This window comes from Neopsephotus bourkii, unplaced genomic scaffold, assembly GCF_033783945.1.
Source record: "Neopsephotus bourkii isolate Nb327-2 ecotype Australia unplaced genomic scaffold, CSIRO-AGI_Nbou_v1 NB_244, whole genome shotgun sequence".
In the NCBI taxonomy this organism is placed as follows: Eukaryota; Metazoa; Chordata; class Aves; order Psittaciformes; family Psittacidae; genus Neopsephotus; species Neopsephotus bourkii.
The window spans coordinates 336,017-355,986 of record NW_026900754.1 but is presented as its reverse complement, the minus strand read 5'-3'; the positions used below and the strand labels follow the sequence as shown (position 1 = coordinate 355,986).

The window sequence follows — 19,970 nt, the reverse complement described above, 5'->3', positions numbered from 1 at the left end:
CAGCCCTTCCCAGCTCTGTCACCCTGAACAAGGCGCTTCCCAGGCGCTTATTTTGCTTCCCTGCCAGTTTCAGCAGGTGGATGCTACTGCTCAAGGCTCTTCACAATGAAGAAAGCACTACAATTATGACAAAGAGCTGGTGCTCACCCTTCCTATGTTAATTAGCCCTGCAGGGGAAGAAACAGCTGCTCCTGAGAAACTTCCATGAGAAGCTCCTGCCCTTTCAGTGGGTACAAACCCATCAGTCTGGCATGAGCTCTGCCTTAACACCAGTGAAAGCAGCAGCTAGGAGTGGGGGGAAACCTGCTTGTAAGAGCCGGGGTGTAAGGCTAGCCCCAGCCTGAAATGAGAGTGGATAGATGGGCTTTCCCTTAACACACTTCCAACGCGCATGCTTCCTGCTTTTACCGAAGTCAGGGCTGCAAGGACCAGCTTCCTTCAACTTTATTGCATTTTGTCAGACAGGCAAAGTGTTACCATGAGCCAGGTACAGAAAGAAACCAAGTGCAGAGGCACCAGGAATTAGGCCCCCACGAAGGGACACACACACACTCATTTGATCTAGCAACACCCAAGCAAGCAGGAGCTTCGGCAAGCAGTGAGGAGGTAAATGAGGCCAGGGCTGTCTGCCTGAAAGAGATGCTTTTGCAGTCATCACCAGTCCCATTAGGCAAGACAGAGGGCCCTTTAAATCAGGAGCAATGCTAGTTCTGATCCTCTGAGCACAGGCTGCCCACTGCCCACCAGCTAAAGTGGGATTTATTGAGCCAGTGTGAGCCACAGCAGCATTTGAGATGGAATGTAGTATTGTGGGTGCAGAGTAGAAGGCAGCAGAAGAAAAGCCTTCACTGGTAACTGTAACTTCAGCAGTAGTTGGCTCCTGTTGCTCCTGCTCGCCCACCCAATATTGCGTCCAATAGATGGTGTCTCACAAAAGTGCTTAGTTCAAGAGTCCTAAGGAATATACTGACACTCAACTGACCCCATCTATGATTCCCAGTCATCCTCATCCTCCTCACCCACGGGCTGCTGTGGTGGTGGGAGTGGGGGTATCGAGTCCGACATACGAGCAAAGGCACCAGCAGGACTTCCAGGAGCATCGGGATTGCCAGAGGCTCCCGGCCCTTTCCCTGAAATACCTGTGAGGGAAGGAAAAAGCAGCAGTGAGTGACACCTGTAGACTAGAGAACAGAGGCTCAGCAAAGGAGACAAAAAAACATACCTGGCACAGGCAACATGCTTAAGCATTGCGCCTGCCCTGGTGCCAAGGGCTCACTTAACTAAAGCTCCTCCTACAAAGACAAGCTGGGCTTGTTCAGCCTTGAGAAGAGAAGGCTCCAGGGAGATTTTAGAGCACCTTCCAGTGCCTAAAGGGGGCTACTAGAAATCTGGAGAGGGGCTTTTTACAGGGGCCTGTAGTGACAGGACAAGGAGTAATGGCTTTAAAGTGAAAGAGAGAAGATTCATCACTATGAGCATGGTGAGGCATGGGCATAGGTTGCCCATGGAAGTTGCAGCTGCCCCATCTGTGTCAGTGTTCAAGGTCAGGATGGACAGGGCTTGGAGCAACCCCTGCCTGTGGCAGGGGGGTTCGAATTAAATCATATTTAAGGTCCTTTCCAAACCATTCCACGATTCCTGAGCAAGTCCATGCCCTTCTCTGCCTTGTGCCAGGCACTGAGGGGTGACACAGGCCCTAAATACCCCATGTTCCTGCCAAGGCCTCCCCCAGGTCTCTGTTGCTTTATCTAGAAGTGAGCCTGCCACAAGTGAGGTGGCAAAAGTGCTCTCCCTCTTTCCTAGAGGAAGGAGCAGCCACCCTGCAGGACAGTACCTTTGCGCCTCAGCACCAGCTTGTTGAAGAGGTCTGACATCAAATCTCCACCTTGTCCCGTAGCTCTCACTGAAACAGAACAATTCAACCAAGAAACAGCGTCAGTCTGACCCAGCACTATGGCAAAAGCATTCTGCAATACTGCCTTCAGAGTAAAGAAATAAAACCACAAAAAACTGCTAATCTTGTATCACAACTCTGTTCTCTCCCACTGTAGTCCAGTTTCAGGTCAGGAAAACCCCGCGTACCAAAGAGTAACAGCATCTTCTGGGGAAATCCAAGCGTGCAATTCTTGAGGGGCAAGAGGGGCTGTGCATCTGCAGTCTCATTCTGCCAAACCAGTCCATCAGTGCCCTCCCTCAGCTGTCTAAACTGAGGTGCTCGGATGGGCTCAGCCCTGCCCGTAAGGCTTCCTTTCTGTGTCTGCCCCATGCTGCACACAGGGAACTGCAATGCCTGCCCTGAGACAGAGCGGGTCTCCATCAGGAACACGAACACCCTTCTGGCAGATGGTGTTGAGCAAGTTCACAGAGCTCTGGCTAAATGTGAAGCACTGAGGCCTCCATCAGCCTGTGAGAAGACACCTTTCCATCCTGTGTGCTCACTGCACGCCTGGCTTACCCACCTGCCTCCAGCCCCACACCTCCCCAGCCTGGGGCTGACAGCAAGGAAGATCTGTTCTGCCAAAGGGCCTCAGTACCTTGCTCTTGTTCCTTCTGCTTCTTCTTCTCCAGCTTCCTCTCCTTGACACTGCGGAGGTTGGCCTTCCCAATGCCACCGGCCTGGCGGATGGACTCCAGGAGACTGGCACGACCAGTAGAGGGGTTCACCACCTCCTTTGGGGCTCCCTGGACTGAAGCTGCAGGGACAGGAAGGACGGGCAGCAGCCAGGTGTCAGTGCATCAGCTACAGGCACAGCCAAATCCCCATGGAAAGGGTTGATCTGATACCCCGCCAGCTTCTGCTCAGGGCTGTAATCCAGACACCTCTCAGTGACAGGCTTATGCTCAACCCAGCCAGCAGGAGCCCTGCCAAACTGAAGGCTTGTAGCTCCCAGGCAGGTGGGAGCACCTTGCACTCTCACTGCAGCTTCCCTCCTCTGCCAGAAGGCTAGGAAGCTACAGGGAACCCAAAAGGCCATGGGCTGAAGCCAAGGCATCAGAGCTATACTTTGCTGGTGCAATGTGGAGACGCCCTGCCCTTACCTGCAGGCACAGCACTGCTGCTCTCCTCGCTCCCTGTCCGGGCTGGCTCAGAGGGGGCTGTGGGCTGGGGCAGGGGTGGCGGAGGAGGCACAGTAGTTGGCGTAACAGGAGGCGGTGGAGGAGGTGGTGGTGGTGGAGGAGGAGGCGGCATTAGCTCAGCTTCTTGAAGGTCTGAAAGATGAAATAAGCTGCATCTGAAGAGTCCCAGAGGATAGCACAGTGAGAGCTTCAGCTCAGAGCTTCGCATGCCTCATCAGCAACACAACAGAGGCCTCAGCACGCACTGTACAGCAGCGTGCTCCCACCCTATGCAGCATCTCTTGACAACAGGCAGGGCTTAAGATTCCCCTACTCTGCCCTCCCCAGCTGCATCCCACTCACACAAGAGCATCCCACCATGGGGCCAGTCCCCCACGCACACAGTGTTCCCACCTCCCTAGCCATGCAGAGGGCGAGGAATGGAAGGGGCCAGGAGACTGGCCAGCACTTGAGCAAGTTGACTCAGGCACAAGTACAAGCCAGAGGTTATCTATCTCAAATATGCATGTTTAAATCCCCACCAAGGGTCTTTTTGCCTTGTCTTCATCTTTTAGCAATCCCTGCCTTCTTCCTCCACAGGCTCCTGGGATCAGGAATCAGAAATACCTGGTTGCAAACGTTCCACTGACTCGGTGTTGAAAGTGGGGAGCTCTGGAATAGCACTGCTGGGGGCAGACGGCGCGATGCCAGGCCCCAGATCAGCACTGTACATGAGATCTGCAGCAATGCCAGGCAGGTCTGGCAGGTAGGATGGCACATCAATCTCGGGGACCTGCCCCAGGTCTGGCACGTAGAAGTAATTTTCAGCTACCTAAAAGAAACCCAAAACAAAAAGGTAAGTCAGTCACTATGCACTTGCTTTTTCTTGCAGCAAAGAAGGGCACTGCAGGGAACAGCCTGGGCAGAAGTCCCCTGAAGGAAAAGTAGCTGCATCCCCACAGCTGCGTCTCACCTGTCGGTCCAGCTGTCCCCTTTTGGTGATGGAGAGAGGAGCATCAAAGAGCTTCTCTTCTGTCTCTGTTTCCAGAGTCACATGGGTCTTGGTCACTGCTCCAGCCAGAGGATCCAGGAAAACATATTTCTTGTACCTATGGGTAGAGGACAAGTATTTCAGTGATGCTGCCTCAAGAGCCAAGACCAGAAGAAACAGTGCACCCTTGGTGGTGGAGACCTCTGACTCACTCACGAGTCATGTTGAGCCTTCCAGTTTCCTTCTTTTAGAATCACAGAATAGCTTGGGTTGGAAGGGACCTTAAAGATCATCCAGCTCCAACCCCCCCTGTCACAGGCAGGGGCACCTTCCACTAGACCAAGTTGCTCCAAGCCCCATCCAACCTGACCTTGAACAATTCCAGGGATGAGGTGGCCACAGCTTCTCTGGGCAACCTGTGCCAGTGCCTCACCACCCTCATAGTGAGGAACTTCCTCCCCATTTTTAGCCCAATTTTCCTTTCTTTCCTCTCCAGTCAGCTCCCCACCCTACTACTGCAGCCTCCACATTCATCCTAGAACAAAGCCCTGCTGCACTGCCATCGTTACCAAGCTCTCCCCTTCCCTACAGCAGGACACCAGTCTCTCCTTGACTTGTCACTCAAGCTCCAGGAGGAAAAACAAACAGGGGAAATAATCCACGGCTCAGGAGAAGAAAGAGAAGGTCCAGCAACTGAAAGCTTAAGGAAGGGCTTAAAGAAGCTCTCCAATATGAGGAGAAGGAGGCAAATCCCAATGGGAGTGGGAACTGCAGTGAGGGAGGCAGGGGAGATATGAAAGCAGCAAAAACAGTGAAGCATTGCTGTGACGAATCATCAGAAGAAGGAGCAGTACCTAGGCTGGCACATGGGGTAGAGGAGGGCAGGACTGACAGCAGCTCTCAAGGCTGGAGAGAAATTACAGGAGAATGACAGGAAAAACTAAGTCAGCAAAGGGACATGCAAAACTGGGTTGAAAGCAAGTGAGTGGAGGATTAGGTACAGACAAAACAACTCCCTCCACTCAAGGGAAAGAGTGGGTAAAAAAGGGTTGCTAGCTGGAAGCCAGCGGAGAGGAATCAAAGCCTGTCCTATCAGGAGCCTGATATGTAAGACACCCCGGGAAGCAAGCAGTGACTGCTACCCCGGGGAAGGGAAAGCTCCTCTGAGGACAAGCAGGGGCAGGTGAGCAGCACAGCACTGCTCCAGCTCTCACAGGTTCTCGGTGGTGTTAAACAGCAGCAGGGAGCTCAGGGAGCTGATGTTCCTGGGGAGGCTGCCAAGGCCTTCTTCTGCATCGTCCTCCTGGTGAATTTTGGCGCTCACACATACAGGGAAGTACTTGAGCTTCTCCTGCAAGAAGAGAGATAACAGGTGGTAAGACATACAGCCACAGCTCTCCCCAGCCTCCACAACCTACACTGCTGGATCCACTGCTTGGTCTGGGAACCCTGCTGCTCTCTCTTTGAGCAGGGAAGCACATGGACAACATTGCAACCCCACACTTGTGACAAATTTCAGCGGTTCAGACTCATGGCATGTACTTTTGGTGCCACGGATGGGTCGTACTGAACAGATGTTGGATCCACCAAAATAAAACAACAATCAGGACTCTGTAGCCAGAGGCAGGGATCAAACACCAAAGTCTAGTGTTTCCAGCTAGTAGACATTTTCATGCAGGCAGAGTTCTCCAAACATCTCTATTACCTCCCCTCTGCTGCCTTCAGTTGATGTTTTAAGAGCTGTGGTCCCACCGGTGGCATATGCAGGGAAGGCAAAGGAAAAGAGGTTAGGAAAAAGCAGAGTGCCTGCACGAGGTAAGAGAGCAGGCAGAAGGGAGTGTGCGGGGTGGAATGTGTGCCAGATGGTTCTGCAAACCCTGAGGGATTTACAGGAGTTTTCAACTCTAATGAACTGAAATCTCCTCTCTCTCGGTTCTAAAACTTCATGCATAATATATAGAGCTCCCTTTAGAAAAGGACTTATTACATCTGAACTGCTTTACTTTTATAGAGCACAGGAATTGCCATCCCAGATCAGAGCAGCGTTTCAGATAGCGTGACAGTGCCTGCTGCCACATGCTCTGTGGAGATGGAGCTCACTGCCCACAGCACACTGCTGTAGAGGGAGGAAAGGCATCAGTTCCTGAAGCCAGAGATAGGCCGAGATGGACAAACCTCCTTCCCAGACCCCTTCCCACACCTTTCCTCAGCTCCTTCACAGTTCCTGTTTTTCCCTTACAAACCAGGGCAAGCAGCAGCCTGGCAGCTACGAGGTGTTAGGTGTTCAAACCAGACAAAACCAGAGCACTGCCCAGGACAGGTTGTTAATAACTGGCCACACTCTTCTGGTTTTCTTCTGTCACCAGAAAATGACCACTCCAAATACTTTCCACAGCATCCTACTGCCTCACTACTTCTAGCATTCCCGCTTTAACCCATCCTCTGAGTGCTTCTTCCCTTCTTATACCTGTACTGGGGAAATGGAGATCACCATGGGTTCAGTTTCAAGACCACATCTCAGCAACGTGAGCAGTTCCTGCTGATTGAAATTTCAGTCTTGAATTTGGTAGCCAGAAATCCTGGGAAATGGCTTAGCCACAGCTCAGTTAATTGGCTAAGAGTTTGAATGATGCTCTGAGCCTATAAAACGCTATAGGAAAAAAACCTGGGGGGTTTTGATTGAATCCATTCCCCAGCCCAAGAAGAGCACGTTCCAACTTGTGAAAAACACACTGAAACAAACAGCCTGAATTTCTACAGAGGCAAGGAGGCAAAAATAAACAAACTCTTGTTTAGAAGCTGCAGAAGCAGAGGTTCAAAAATAAAGGTTCTTTTGAAGCATTAATATTCATTTCCCAATGTTGAATTTTTTAAGCATGAGGGAGTTGCTGACGTTGTTGCTAGAACTGCTCACACACACTGAGCCCCTAAGTCATAGATGTATTTTTTTAAGTCTCTCTTTGTAGATTTCAGTTAGCACTGGAAGTATGTGCGTCACTTTAAGGGCATAGTGAGAAACCAACCCATTACCTAAACTTACTGGTAAGTCTCATCTAAGGCAGTTACAAAAGCACTAAACACGAGTATTACTCGGAAATGTGAGGCTCTTCATAATCCTTTTAACTTAAATGACACCAAAGTGCTGGTCTTAGTCAACTACCTAGATATGGTTTGAAATTTATAACAGCTACATATTGTCATGTCATACAACTGTCAAGTCCACAAGTTAGCAGGCCATTTAAAACATCAGTTTTCTTACAGGGACATTAAAGCCTTCAGACAAAGGTTCAGCAGCATTGGCATACTGAAGGCATGGGGGGCAACGGAATGCTGGCGTTTGGCACCTGGCAGGATCACATCCCTAAGGATGCTGCATTTCCAGGCCTTTTTCTTCCTAAGACCCTACAGTTAAAATATATATAAAGCCACCCTTGTGCTTAATTCAGCATGTACTATTACAAACAGAACTGGTATGATACACCAGAAACTCCATTCCCTCCGTGCCAAGGGAGTGCTGAGGCTAGCTCCAAAAAGCACTTAAAGATGGGCAAGTGCCAAACCCCTGGTTTAGCCTCCCCATGCCCGTGGTGGACTCGGAGAGAGGCAGAATTTACAGACACACCAAGTTACTGACAGTTTTGAAGCTCAGAAAGACTGCTCCAGCAGTGGACTGTAGCTTTTGCCTGGACTTCCTCCCAAGCCCGGGCACATGTCTCTCACCCTGTTTCCCAGCCTGCTAAGGACAGCACCCAGACACAGCTCCTACTGCAGAGGCAGCACCCAATGCCAGCCCCAACTCACTGCTGAACCCTGCCTGGCTGCTACCACAGCAATGTGCAAAGCAAATGGCTTTCCAGGCTTACCACAAGGACCTTGTTTCTGGCACTCTTATCCATCAGTGCTTGCCCTACCAACCTAAACAGTGCCTCTCAACAGCTGAGCTTTCTCTTGCTTGGGATGCAAAGTGGGAAAGGAGAATTCCCCAGGAGGGAAGCATTTTTAAATACACTGCAGAACCACGCACATTTCCAACGCAGCCGGTTCCCCCCAGAGCACAAACCCTAAATGCTGAGCACAGGCTGCCACCACTTACCCTCAAACTGACAAAAGCAGAACCTGCTTTCCTGGTGAAGCGTGTGCGAGTGAAGTTAGCAAGGGCCACTGCAACTGCTCCCAGCAAAGAGGCCCTCATTAGAAGTGAAAACAGGCAGCGAGCCTCTGCTGAAAGCCCTGAATAATTGAGGAGGGCACAAATGCAAACATTAGACTTCCCTCTGTCACATTTCATTACTGCAAGATATGTCAGGCTCTGTGCTCAACTATGGCCAAGAAGGACCTGTCCCCCTCGAATGTGGTCAGAGTTTGGCTGCTCCAAGCCCCACTCCTGTGCCAGATGCTCCTAGCACAGGAGCACATTCATCAGCTGACAGCCAGCAGTGTCCCCTCACCCCAGAGAAGAGCTGCAGGAGCTAGGGTGTATGAGCTTGGCAAGAATAAGAAGACCGCTGCATGAGGCAGGCTCAAGCAAAGCCAGAGAAAGGTCAACAGCCCCAGAGGAGGATGAAGACATGGGACACAGGAAGGGAGGAACAAATACAAACATCCCTAGGGGCCTGTGACAGTTCCTCTGCTGAAGCAGCCCTGGTCATGAAGGGCAGAACATGGCAGTGTAGAGAGACCACCTGGAACAGGGAAGAGGTGGCATGGGGTGCTGTGGGGAGGGTCATGCAAGGCCTACTGGAGCCAGCAGGCCAATTGAATGGGCACACCATTTGGTCTTTGCAGGACACTGTTTTTTACCAGCTGATGCCCTTCTCAATCCCCTCCCTGTGTGAGTGGCTGTACACTGCCACCAGCCCTTCAGGGTGGGAAAGCATCACCCTTGCCCACTCACTGCCTACCTTTGCTGCTCCATCATACTCTGATGGGATGGGGCCACCAGCGAGACAGTACAACTGCAACCAGCATCCTGTGGCTGTGCAGCAGCAGGTCCCACACACAGCTCTGCCCGCTGTGCTCAAAGGAAGCACAAACTTTGCTCAAGTTTGCCAGCTGTCCATTTGGCCAGCAACCCCGCTTCGTGGCCTGGCTGAAATATTCATAACCACCTCACTGTGCAAGGTCTCAGCTCCATTAACACTCAGCAAAGTTTAGCATGATAAATTATTCAGTGGCAGCTTTATTTTTGGGCTGAGGCACACAAGGATGAGGAAGGAAGTCTCTTTAGGGATGGAGAGCAGGGAAGTTGTCAGGTTGATCCCTAACCTGCAAGAAGAGCACATCTGCTACTCCTGGCACAGTGCGTACACAGCAACTTTTCAACTTTAAGAATAGCAACTCTTCCTTCTCTCCTTCCAACCCAGGGATTTGACCCAAATTGCTGGAAAATCCTTTGGCAGCATTTCCTGCCAAACCCAAAACTTCTAAGACCTCCCTACCAAGCTCCTCTGCCACTCAGGCACAGTGGTGCTACTTCAGGAACTCCTTCAACACCACCAGCCACAGACATCAGTGCTACAGGCACACCTGGAAGCCCCACTTGTGCTGAGTACTGATAGGCTTGCAACCTACAATAGCTGAATACAAGGCAAAGGAGAAGCAAAGCACAAATGAAAGAGGTAAAGAAGCAAAACGATCTTCCTCAAAATGTAAAACCAGGGAGGGACAATACCCAATCACAATACCTTCCTAGGACAGAAAATGCTCTGACTCCCCTTTCTCCTGACACACTCCCAAGCACTTTTACCTTTCCCTTCACACCACCACTTGTATTGGAGCCTTCAAAAACGGCTTTTCCAGTGATTATCACCCTGATTCCAGTCACCTCTCTGTGGCTATCCAAAGCCCTAAGCCCAGCCAGCAGCACCCACCAGCACTGCTACAGGACACAGTAGCATTTCAGGACACAGAACTGCTCCAGAGAGTCGGCAGTTGACATCCACGCAGGGCACTCAACCACCCAGCCGAGGTCTTGTACTGACACGGCTCTCTCCAACTGGCAGCTCTACAAGCTTCCCAGCTGACTTCAGACATACCCATCAACAGGCCAAAATAAAAAGATGTTCTGGTCCCAGCCTACATCCTAAAGCCCTGGTGTACTTCTTCAAAGAGACTAACAGCCTCCCAGCTTCTCTTTGCTTGCTCATCTCAAGGTCTACTCTCCTCCTTACCTGCAGAGCTTTCTCATCCAGCATTCGGTGTTTGCTCTGAATCTTGTGTCTTGGCCATTTCTGTTTAGCTGGGTCTTCTGCACCAGCAAAAATTGAACTGTATTCCTGCAGCCGTTCAGGAGCTGGATACTTGGCACTGGAAAACACCTGTGAAGAAACAAGGAGGGACTGAAAAACCTCAACAACTAGGCAGCCCTATAATACAGCAACACTTAGGAGAGGGTTGAAGCAACCCTCCTGTGAAGACAGGCTAAGAGTTGGGCTTGTTCAGCCTCGAGAAGGACTCTGGGGAGACCTTAGAGCAGCTTCCAGTACCTAAAGGGGAGCTACAAGAAATCAGGACAGGGATTTTATGGGGCAAGTAGTGACAGGACAAGGGGGGAATGGGTTTAAACTGACAGAAAGGAAGTTTAGATTAGGTATTAGGAAGAAGTTCTTCACTGTGAGGGTGGTGACGTGCTGAAACAAGTTGCCCAGAGAAGCTGTGGCTGCCCCATCCCTGGCAGTGTTCAAGGCCAGGCTGGACGGGGCTTGGAGCAACCCCTGCCCATGGCAGGGGGGTTGGAATTAAATAATGTTTAAGGTCCCTTCCAACCCAAACCATTCTATGATTCCAGGAGGGGGCAAACACAGAATCTATGCTGCCAGTGGGAATGGACAGCCTTGGACCCAAACATGCATAGGCTATCACTTCCAAAACTGGAAGTGCCAGAGCTTCTCTCTCTAAGTACTAGGAAGTCAGAAAGGCTTCCACTAGGGAGTTGGAAATATTATATAAAATGTAGGAAAAATAGGAACCAAAGGATTTTCACCAGTTTTACATGGCTCAACAGGATTAAGATGCACTGAGAGGAGGCTTTGTAACAGCAGCTTTCATTCAAAGTGTCTATAAGCCTGAAGCGTGAGGATGTTTGGCTTAGTTAAGCATATGCCCTTTTCTCAGGAAGCAGCAGGGGCAGCAACCTATATAAGCCTCCCAAGGCCTAGAGTTGTGAGGCTCATAGCTCTAGAAATCGTAAATTGGCCAAGTCAGGAAAGGGATTCTCATCACAACCCTGCTCAGGAGCGAGGCATGGAGGGATGAGTGGCAGCCTATTCTTCTTCACAGTTTACATCAGGAGTAAAGAGGAAAGGTGGAAGGAAGAAGTGAGACCACGCAGACTCCACTGAAGTCACTACCTTAATAGCCTTCTTGCTGCCCTTTATCTTGTCAATCTTCGCTTGGGCGAGTGTGACCCTCTCCCCGATTGCCTGAAGCTGCGCCCGGCTGGCCTCCACCCGCTGGGAGATCCTAGGAGGAAAGCACCTTTCTTAACATGAAGAAGCCAAAGCTGGAGACTCTTTGGCAGCAGCCAGACCCTCAGGAAAGGATGTGAATCTTGGTGGACTGGGTTGTTTCATAAGGCAAAATAGTGCTGGTTGAGCTATGCTTGTCTTGTTCCCACTGAGAGCTTTATCTACTTTGACAGCAAGGCAGGTCTAGTCCATGACTCACAGCACAACGCTCCTGCAGCTGCTGGAGGCACAGCACAGAAAGATGGAGAACAGCAGCTTTTTTGCCACACCAGAGTGTCACAAGCCCTCTGCAGGTACTGATGACAAGAAAGCCACAGCCAGTTATTAACTGCTAACATATTTTTAATTTAAATGACTTTTAATAAAATGGAACGCAACACGTGCTAATGTGCAGAGTTCAGGACACACAAGGCTTTTCGGGACCTCTACTACACCAGCAGTTTCCTGAACAACTTCTTCCATTCTTCCAAAGCTTCACAGCTTGGTGACATGGTTTCCACATCAGTTACACAACATCAGGTCCTCATTTGGAGTAATAAAGCATGCTAACCTGCATAATTTCTGCAAAACTAGATGTGCTGGTTTTGGCTAGGGTAATTCTCTTCATAGTAGTTCACATGGAGCCATGTTGGATTTGTGCTGGAAAGAGCACTGATAACCCAGGGATGTTTTAGTTACTGCTGAGCAGTGCTTACACAGAGTCAAGGCCTTTTCTGCCTCTCACACCACATCACCAGTGAGCAGGCTGGGGGTGCACAAGAGGCTGGGAGGGGACACAGCCACAAACAGGCTGTCCCCAGCTGACCACAGGGACATCCAAGATCATATGGCATCATGCTTGGCATATATACTGGGGGAAAGTTGGCCAGGGGCCAGTCCTCAGGGACTGGCTGGGCACAGGTCAGTGGTGAGCAATTTTTTTTCACTTGCATCAGTTGTCTTTGTGGATTTTGTTTAGCTTTTAAAAAATTTCCCTGTTTATTACAAATAATAATAATAATTATTATTATATTTTACTTCAATTATTAAACTGTTCTTAACCCACAAGTTTTCTTGTTTCATGGTTTAATCCCAGCCAGCAACTAAGTACCCCATATCTGCTCACTCACTTTCCCCCTCAAAGGAAGCTGTCCTGGCTGTGCTCAAGGCACAGTCACTACCACTCTGCAAGAACTGTCACATAGGGTCAATCAGAGTTTAGGAGGCATCAGCTAAAGGGAACTATGGAGACGCCTTCTCAGAAGAGACCTTCCTTCCCCATGCATAACCAGCAGGTTCTCCAAAGATCAAAACCTGAAAGCTGTTCTGAATCTTCACCCCTCTAACGAAGTCAGCAAAGAACATTTTTATGGCTGTACAACCCATTAGGAGAGACAGAACTCCACTTCAGCAATGTTTTGTAGCAATGAGTTCTGTTGGATCTGTAAAATTCAAACTACTGTATTTAGATTTTACCAGAAGTTCCTCTTTGCTTTTGAGAGCTCCCACTATCTCTATAATTCCTTTTAGTAACAAATTCACTATCAGCAATGATCCACAATTCCCATTTTCAATGGGAATCTATCTTTTCAAGCATTTTCACTCTGCGCAGCACATTCTCTATTACAGTACAAAAATAGACTCCACTAAAGCTCCCCCACTGTAGGTAGTGAAAAACACCACAAGTACAAGCAGCATATTCACCTTGTATTGTTCTGAAAGAAACCCACTTCTTTCTCTAAACACTTTTAAGTGTTTCTGTCTGTTTATAGCCATTCTTCCCTCTTCCTGGAGACATGAAATTCCTTCCTTATGCATATGGCAGGGAAGCACACAGCATGTTTCTACTTTATTCTTTTTGGAGTGGGAGATGAGTAAAACTGAACCTCATGAGATTCCCCTCAGAATTGTTCCCCATTTCCCCATCCTTTTATTTTAAACACAGCATAACAGCTTGTATTTTGTACCAACACGAGGTACAAATCTGTTCATGGTTTCCTTCCCACACCCTCCCTCTGTCTCAGTGGTGTAAGTCCACATCACTTACACATTTGATAGGCTCTCAGAGTAGTTTCCGTTGCTCCTTTCAGCATGCATTCCCTAGCACCTGTGTGCAGCAAATTTCATGTGTCACAGGGCTGTCCTTTTGCCTTGTTTTGTTAAACTGTGAGATGCCTCTGAAGGACCTACATCTTCCCTAACTGCCCTCCCCAGTACATTTTCCCACCTCACAGTTCACCTCTTTTCTAGATGTTTCACAGTTGTATTGATTTACACTATTTCCAGCCCTGCTCCTGGGGACATCTGACTATTTTTACTTCCTTCAAAGCTGAAAAAAAAGCCCCAGTCATTTATTTCTGCTTTGCTGCTCTCACTCAAATCAATGATGCAATTTTCCCTCTCACCCATGAGTAGACCCCTCTGCTAGAAGAGCTCAACAGCACCTTCCTGAAGCTCCAGGTAAAAGCAAGGTATCAACTGCCTTTTAGCCAGTACCCTGCTGATTCCCAGACACGGTTCTCAGGGCTGACAAGCACATGTTTCTCTCCCAGAAAGAAGTGTTAAGCAAATAGTTATGCAAATCAGGCCTGAAAAACAGCAACTGTTCCCCTACCTTCCACTCCATGAATGTCAAGTGAGGTGGTCAAATGCTTCCCTTGCTCCCTTTCCTGACCCACATTATCCCCAAGGCTTCACTACTGTGTACCAACTTTCTCCTCTACCACACTCACTCCTTTGCTAGCTGTGAAGAAGTTCGAGCCAAAGCTGGGGAAGCTGTCCAATGCTAGTTCAGGTGTTTCAAACCATGACAACTCTTTCTGAGGCTGTACTTTCTCCTGGGATTGAGTCTGGGATTCGACAGGCCAACTCCCACTGACCTTAGGAGATCTGCCAAAACCCTTCACCTGAGGTGGTACAAATGCAGACCCACAACACAGAAGTAACACAAACCAGTCCACAGAATTTATTAGCTGCTGAGGAAGATAACTATGAAAAAAATTATTAAACCCCCTCAAATCCAAATAATCCAAATTCTGCCACATGTGCATGGCTGTTAATGCACGTGCAGTTCAAGATACAGGTACACGTGTTAGTTAAAAGAGATAATGTACCATATTGATGTTGAAAAAATAGATGGGGGGCAAACCCCACCACGTTCAAGTGTCTTCCAGCAACCTCAGTATTGCTACTGCTGTGGAAACTGAACTTACTCAAAGGAGTCAACCACTGTTTGTAAAGAAAGGAAACAGGAATGGATGGAGAGGGCTGTTGCCAAGGATTTCAGAGGCAAAGTGTTTGAAGCAAGCTGGCAATCAGACCTCAAACTCCATTTAAGGAGTGTGTTACTGAGTGGTGTTTGTTTGAAAGACAATTGCAATCAAGACAGGGAAGGTAAGTGTTAACAAAGTGGCCCATTAGTGCCCCTCAACTCTGTACTCAGCCACCCAAAACCACCATCAGCATCTGAACCCATGTGCCTATCCTGTTAGCCAGTGCTGTGTGGTTTTGCTCTCTGTAGTCCTTTCTGCTTGAGAAAGCTCTTTAGCTAGATACAGTGTGACTCTGGAGTGGCAGAGAAGCACCAGGCATACAGCGAAAGCCTCTCCCTTTGGGCAGGACACATGCTTTGAGATGAGTGGAAAGGGGGCCTGCAGAAAAAAGGAAGATAAATCACTTGCCTTTACATCTGGGGAACTGAGCCAAACCAACCTTCCCCTCCCAGTGCTTTTCCTTGGGGAAGTAATATGTGGCAGATTATATCTATCTAGTGGATTATCTCTCAATCCATGGAGACTTTTATTTTTGATCTAAGCAGATATTAAAGTTATTCTTTCAGCTGCTTGGATTCAAGCTTTCTCTTGTCCCTCTGAAATCCTTTTTTTGCAGACAAACCCCCTATGCATCACTCGTAGGTTTGATTTTGTTACTCCTTTCTCCTAAAGCTCCCATCCTGCTGTCTTGAACTCCTCTCCATTTTAAAGGCAACTCTTTCCAACACCCACAGCATGCTTACTCTCACCTCATCGCCTTCCTCTCTCGCCCCATATCCTCTAAATGCAGATGTGTCATCTGCAGCCATGGAGCAGATCACTTCCCATTATTTCCTTATAACTCCTCTGACAGATCTCACATTCGGGTGGCTACTGAAAGACCTCCTCATTTGCATCTGTGGCTGATCATGGAGGAAAAATTACTGTTCTCTTTGATAGGAAAAATATTTGAGGCATTAGGAATCTGACATCAGGACACTGGACAGTTGTCAGCACTGACAATATTACTGTGTTTCTATGAGGGTCTTCTAGCGGTCCACAATGCCAAAAAAGACTTTTAAAGGCAGAAAATCAAAGATTACTTTTTACCATCTATATTTGCTAGGGACCAGACAGCATCAGAATGAAGTTTAAAATCAGCAGGTTTAAAGACAGGCTGACAGATTGCCAGAAAGGTGCCTGAGCGAGAATTCAGCTGGGAGGAAGCATCACAGCAGCAGGAGACCCTTTGTGGTCTATGCTGAGCGTACACATCACCCAAAAGTGACAGGGATGACAAAATTTGGGAAGTGGGAGAGAGGAGAGGCAAACTCCACACCAAGGTGAATGAGAAAGGCGAGGCAGCAGAGGCTGGGAACAAACCTCCCCAGAATATCCAAGAACTTCAATTTCATGTCTGAAGTACAAAAGCAAGTGACCAACCAAGGAGAAAGAACATTACAGAGCAGAATGAGAAATGAAGTTGCACAGGAGGATAAGGCAGCTGAAGTATTAAATGACTTTTCCCTTAAATGAGGACTGTACACATCACAGCAAATCAGGCTCCTGGTCTCCTCCCCCACCCAAGCTGCAGACCTGAGAGATAGCAGGGGGCTGGCTTGGCTTTGCTGTTCTGAGCTTCGGGGTACATATGATAAATTTGCTCTGTAAAATCTTGGCTTTTTGCCTAAAAGTCAAGCTGCCTCTTTCTTTTTAATTCCTTCCCCCACAAAGTGTACTTTTATTAAATTCCTCCCTTACTGCAGAAGGCATGAATTAGAAGGGACAGAATTTATGGTTCTTGCATTTTATTACATCCCAAGACTCTCCAAGTAAGTAGGGCTGGAGCAGCATAACAAGGGATGATAACAGTGCTGGCTGCCATTCATCCTTTCGCAGCACCAGCACCCAAAGCAGCATAATACCACTGTCCCTAGGACAAGTTTCAGTGGGTTTCCAGAAGTGAGAGAACCACTGACAAGGTGAGAAGAGAGGACCTCCCAGGGGAGGGGAGACATCAAAGCAACAGCAGCAGATAGTGCTGAAGGAGCTAAACCTTTCTTTTCACGTTTTTGAGCCCCTTCACAGAATGACAAAATCATTAGGGTTGGAAGGCACCTCCGGAGTTCACCTAATCCAACCTCAACTGCTTCTTTCCGGGGACCCAGAGGCATATCACTGCTCTCTTCCACTTGCATGCTGCAGAGAAGAAGCAAGCATCCAGCTTTTCCAAGTATTAATTTGTCCAAGAATCTTCTTGGAAAAAAGGCCACAGACTTTTATGGCTCCTCAGGCTGCTGAAATGGTGGGGAAACATCAATGCATTGCCCCTGGTACCCATAACTCGGGGTTTCGATGCACAATCCACTATGCTGAAGCAGCCCTAGACAGTGAGGCTATAATATCAAAGGGGTTTCTGGCTGGCCAACAAAGGATGTTTTATGAGGCACTAGAGTCTCCTTTACAAACAGCCTGACCACAACGAATGTTTCTATGCACTGCGGTGGGCCAGTATAGAGTTCATACAGTCAGAAAGGGATTGTGAGAAGCCCAAGCCCCGCTCTCCCCACCCCCACACGGTACCTCTGCTCCAGCACTGGCAGCACCACAGGATCGAGATGGAGAGAGCAAAGGAAAAGCTGCCGAGACATTTATGGTTTACAGCAATCCAGGGAAGCGTTCAGAGCCAGTTCACAAAGCCAATTCACCTCAAAAGTTTGAAAGGCAAAAGGCAAAACTGTATGTTTTTATAAAGAGCCGAATACATTGAACCACTCAAAGATCAACTTGTTTGCTTTCTGCTCTTCTCTCTCTGTATTTAAGCAGGTTTTTAAAGTCTTACTTCACGTCTGAGTAAGTGTAATCAGAAACTGTCATCATACACCATCTCTGGCAGAAAGAAATCCCAAGTGAGACAGTGTAATCAACGTTCCTTCCTCCATTAAGGGTTTGGGTATTATACTAATTAATGTTTATCACACTCTGATTGCTCCTCCAGCCTGATTTGCAGGTGTTTCAGCATTCACGTATTGCCCCGCTCCTGTGATGCCAAACGGCTTTGCAGATTGGAGGGTGATGAAGGGTGCCAGGTATCCTCAGCAGGATCTGGCATACATCACTCTCCACAGGTCATCATATTCTCACAGAACAATAACTTCATTTTGATTTTTAATCTCCCATTTCACAACGTGCTTCTGCAACTATGTTTATGCAAAACTGGAAACTTGGAATTTTGACCTATCATCACAGCACTCTCCTCCTTCTTCCCCTGCAGCTTCTTCACCTCCCCAGAAAAGAAGCTTTTCTTTATTACTTTCTAATAAAAGTTCATAAACAAGTTCTTCTTTAACCTTCCTTGTAACCTTTTTACTTGCCTCCAACTGATCTGAAAGTGGACACGCTTTCCATTTCGTAACAGACATACAACAGGAAGTCTGTCTATACCAAGTAGAATGTCCATGTTTGCAAATAAATGACACAATTACATCTTCTATCTAAACTATACAGGCTACTTTTGGTCAAGCTACTTCTCCATGAATAGTGTTAAGATATATAAACTCAACAGGTTCTACCATCATGGTGACAACTTTTGGGAAAGATGCTCTAAAAGAAGTAATGGAAAAAAATGGTTCTACCAGTACAGCTGGAGTTCCATAAGTGATCTTTTTGAGCTCCTCCACTGGTAGTATGGGAGCAGATATTGACCACCACACTGGAACTGCTTTCCAGAGCAGCAGCCACAGGCATAGTCTTGAGATACTAGGCAGCAGATGCTGTAAGTATAGAAGCATATAACAGCTGGGGTTGGAAGGGACCTTTAAAGATCATCTAGTTCAACACCCCTGCAATAAGCAAAGGTATTTTCAACTTCATCAGGTTGCTCAGAGACCTGTTCAACCTGACCTTGAACGTTTCTAGGGATAGAGCATCTATCACCTCTCTGAGCAACCTGTTCCAGCGTTACCACCCTATATTTTAATTCCCTATTTCTAGTTTAACCCTACCCTTTTTTAGTTTAGAACTGTTACCTCTTGTTGTATTGCAACAGGATGTAAAATGCTTGTCCCAATCTTTCTTATAAGCCTCCTATTAATACTGGCAGGTTGCAGTTAATGTCTTGCCGGAGCCTCCTCATCTCCAGGGTAAACAACTCCAACTCTCTCAGCCTATCTTCACACAAGAGGTGTTGTAGTAACTGGTACTATTACTAGTAACTTTACTGCTTTCAGTAAAATAGTACTAACGGTTTTGTTATCTATATATTCTTCACTCATCCTTGCAAAATTCTCACAAGTATTTACTCACTGAAGTTCAATCTTTCAATTATGTACACAAACATCAGGTTTTAATTTCTCCCATCAAAGCTTCTTTCTTAGAATAGCCAAATATCTTCCTCCCTGTGCCCTTTGAGCAGAAAACGTGTCTCACCACACAAAGTCACAGAAAACATAAGCAATGAAGAAATGCCCAGGGGACCCAGGGGTGAACTATATCTGAGGGTAGGGAGAGCAAACACCTTTAAAAAGGTCTCAGATTCCTCTGGATCACTGAGTGTAGAAGAAACTCCTTCCCAGCACAGTTCCCAGCACTTCTGTTATACAACCCACTCTTAATCAACATTACATTCTACATTTCTTATCAGCAGTAGTCAGGGGAGACATATTAGTCTGGATTGATATACCTTATTTGTGCCTTTTCCCAGGTGGGGTAGCAAGAGAAATGCATAAGCCACCAGCAAAAATTGATGTTTCTTCCGAACTTCACCTGAAGGTAGCAACAGCAGGAGACTAGTACTGACAAGCAGCCTCCTCAGCCCTTTTAGCCTGTGCCTCACTTGAGCCAAAGGTGCCTCGCTACATAACTCAGATAATGTGGGAAAGAAGAATGACATCTGCAGCGCCTTCCTCCCTACCGGCAAGGCAGTCCACATCAACTCACCACTACAGAACAAGACGACAGCCTGGTTTACAGCAGAAAATCAGGGAGTTCCTCTTTATTCCTAGCATTCTGCCATACCTTCCAAGTGGTTTTAAATCAATTTTGTTGACCAAAGTAGCATGTAGCTGTGCATGTGTGATAAAAACTGATTTAGTGAACATCCCTAAAGGTTCTACTACATGTAAAGATGAACACACCAGGTAAGGTGGGCTCCTGCTCATTCATTGGGATGGAGGCTTTTCATACCAATATGCCACAGCACAAATGCTACTCCTAGCCTCTTTATCT

At 47.8% G+C, this 19,970-nt stretch overlaps 1 protein-coding gene across 5 annotated transcripts in view; it reads right to left on the bottom strand.

Moving 5' to 3' along the window:
- Positions 1-428: 428 nt before the first annotated feature.
- WASHC1 (WASH complex subunit 1) overlaps positions 429-19,970 on the bottom strand; it is a 43,349-nt gene continuing 23,807 nt past the window's right edge. For all 5 annotated transcript variants that reach the window (XM_061345801.1, XM_061345797.1, XM_061345799.1 and 2 more), the window contains 9 exons: positions 11,398-11,509; positions 10,219-10,365; positions 5,263-5,399; positions 4,031-4,166; positions 3,685-3,889; positions 3,040-3,210; positions 2,535-2,693; positions 1,835-1,903; positions 429-1,139 (listed from right to left, as the gene is read on the bottom strand). In XM_061345801.1, the coding sequence (XP_061201785.1) occupies positions 988-1,139; positions 1,835-1,903; positions 2,535-2,693; positions 3,040-3,210; positions 3,685-3,889; positions 4,031-4,166; positions 5,263-5,399; positions 10,219-10,365; positions 11,398-11,509 (1,288 nt within the window). In that variant the 3' untranslated portion in view covers positions 429-987. The remainder of the gene's footprint in view (positions 1,140-1,834; positions 1,904-2,534; positions 2,694-3,039; positions 3,211-3,684; positions 3,890-4,030; positions 4,167-5,262; positions 5,400-10,218; positions 10,366-11,397; positions 11,510-19,970) is intronic.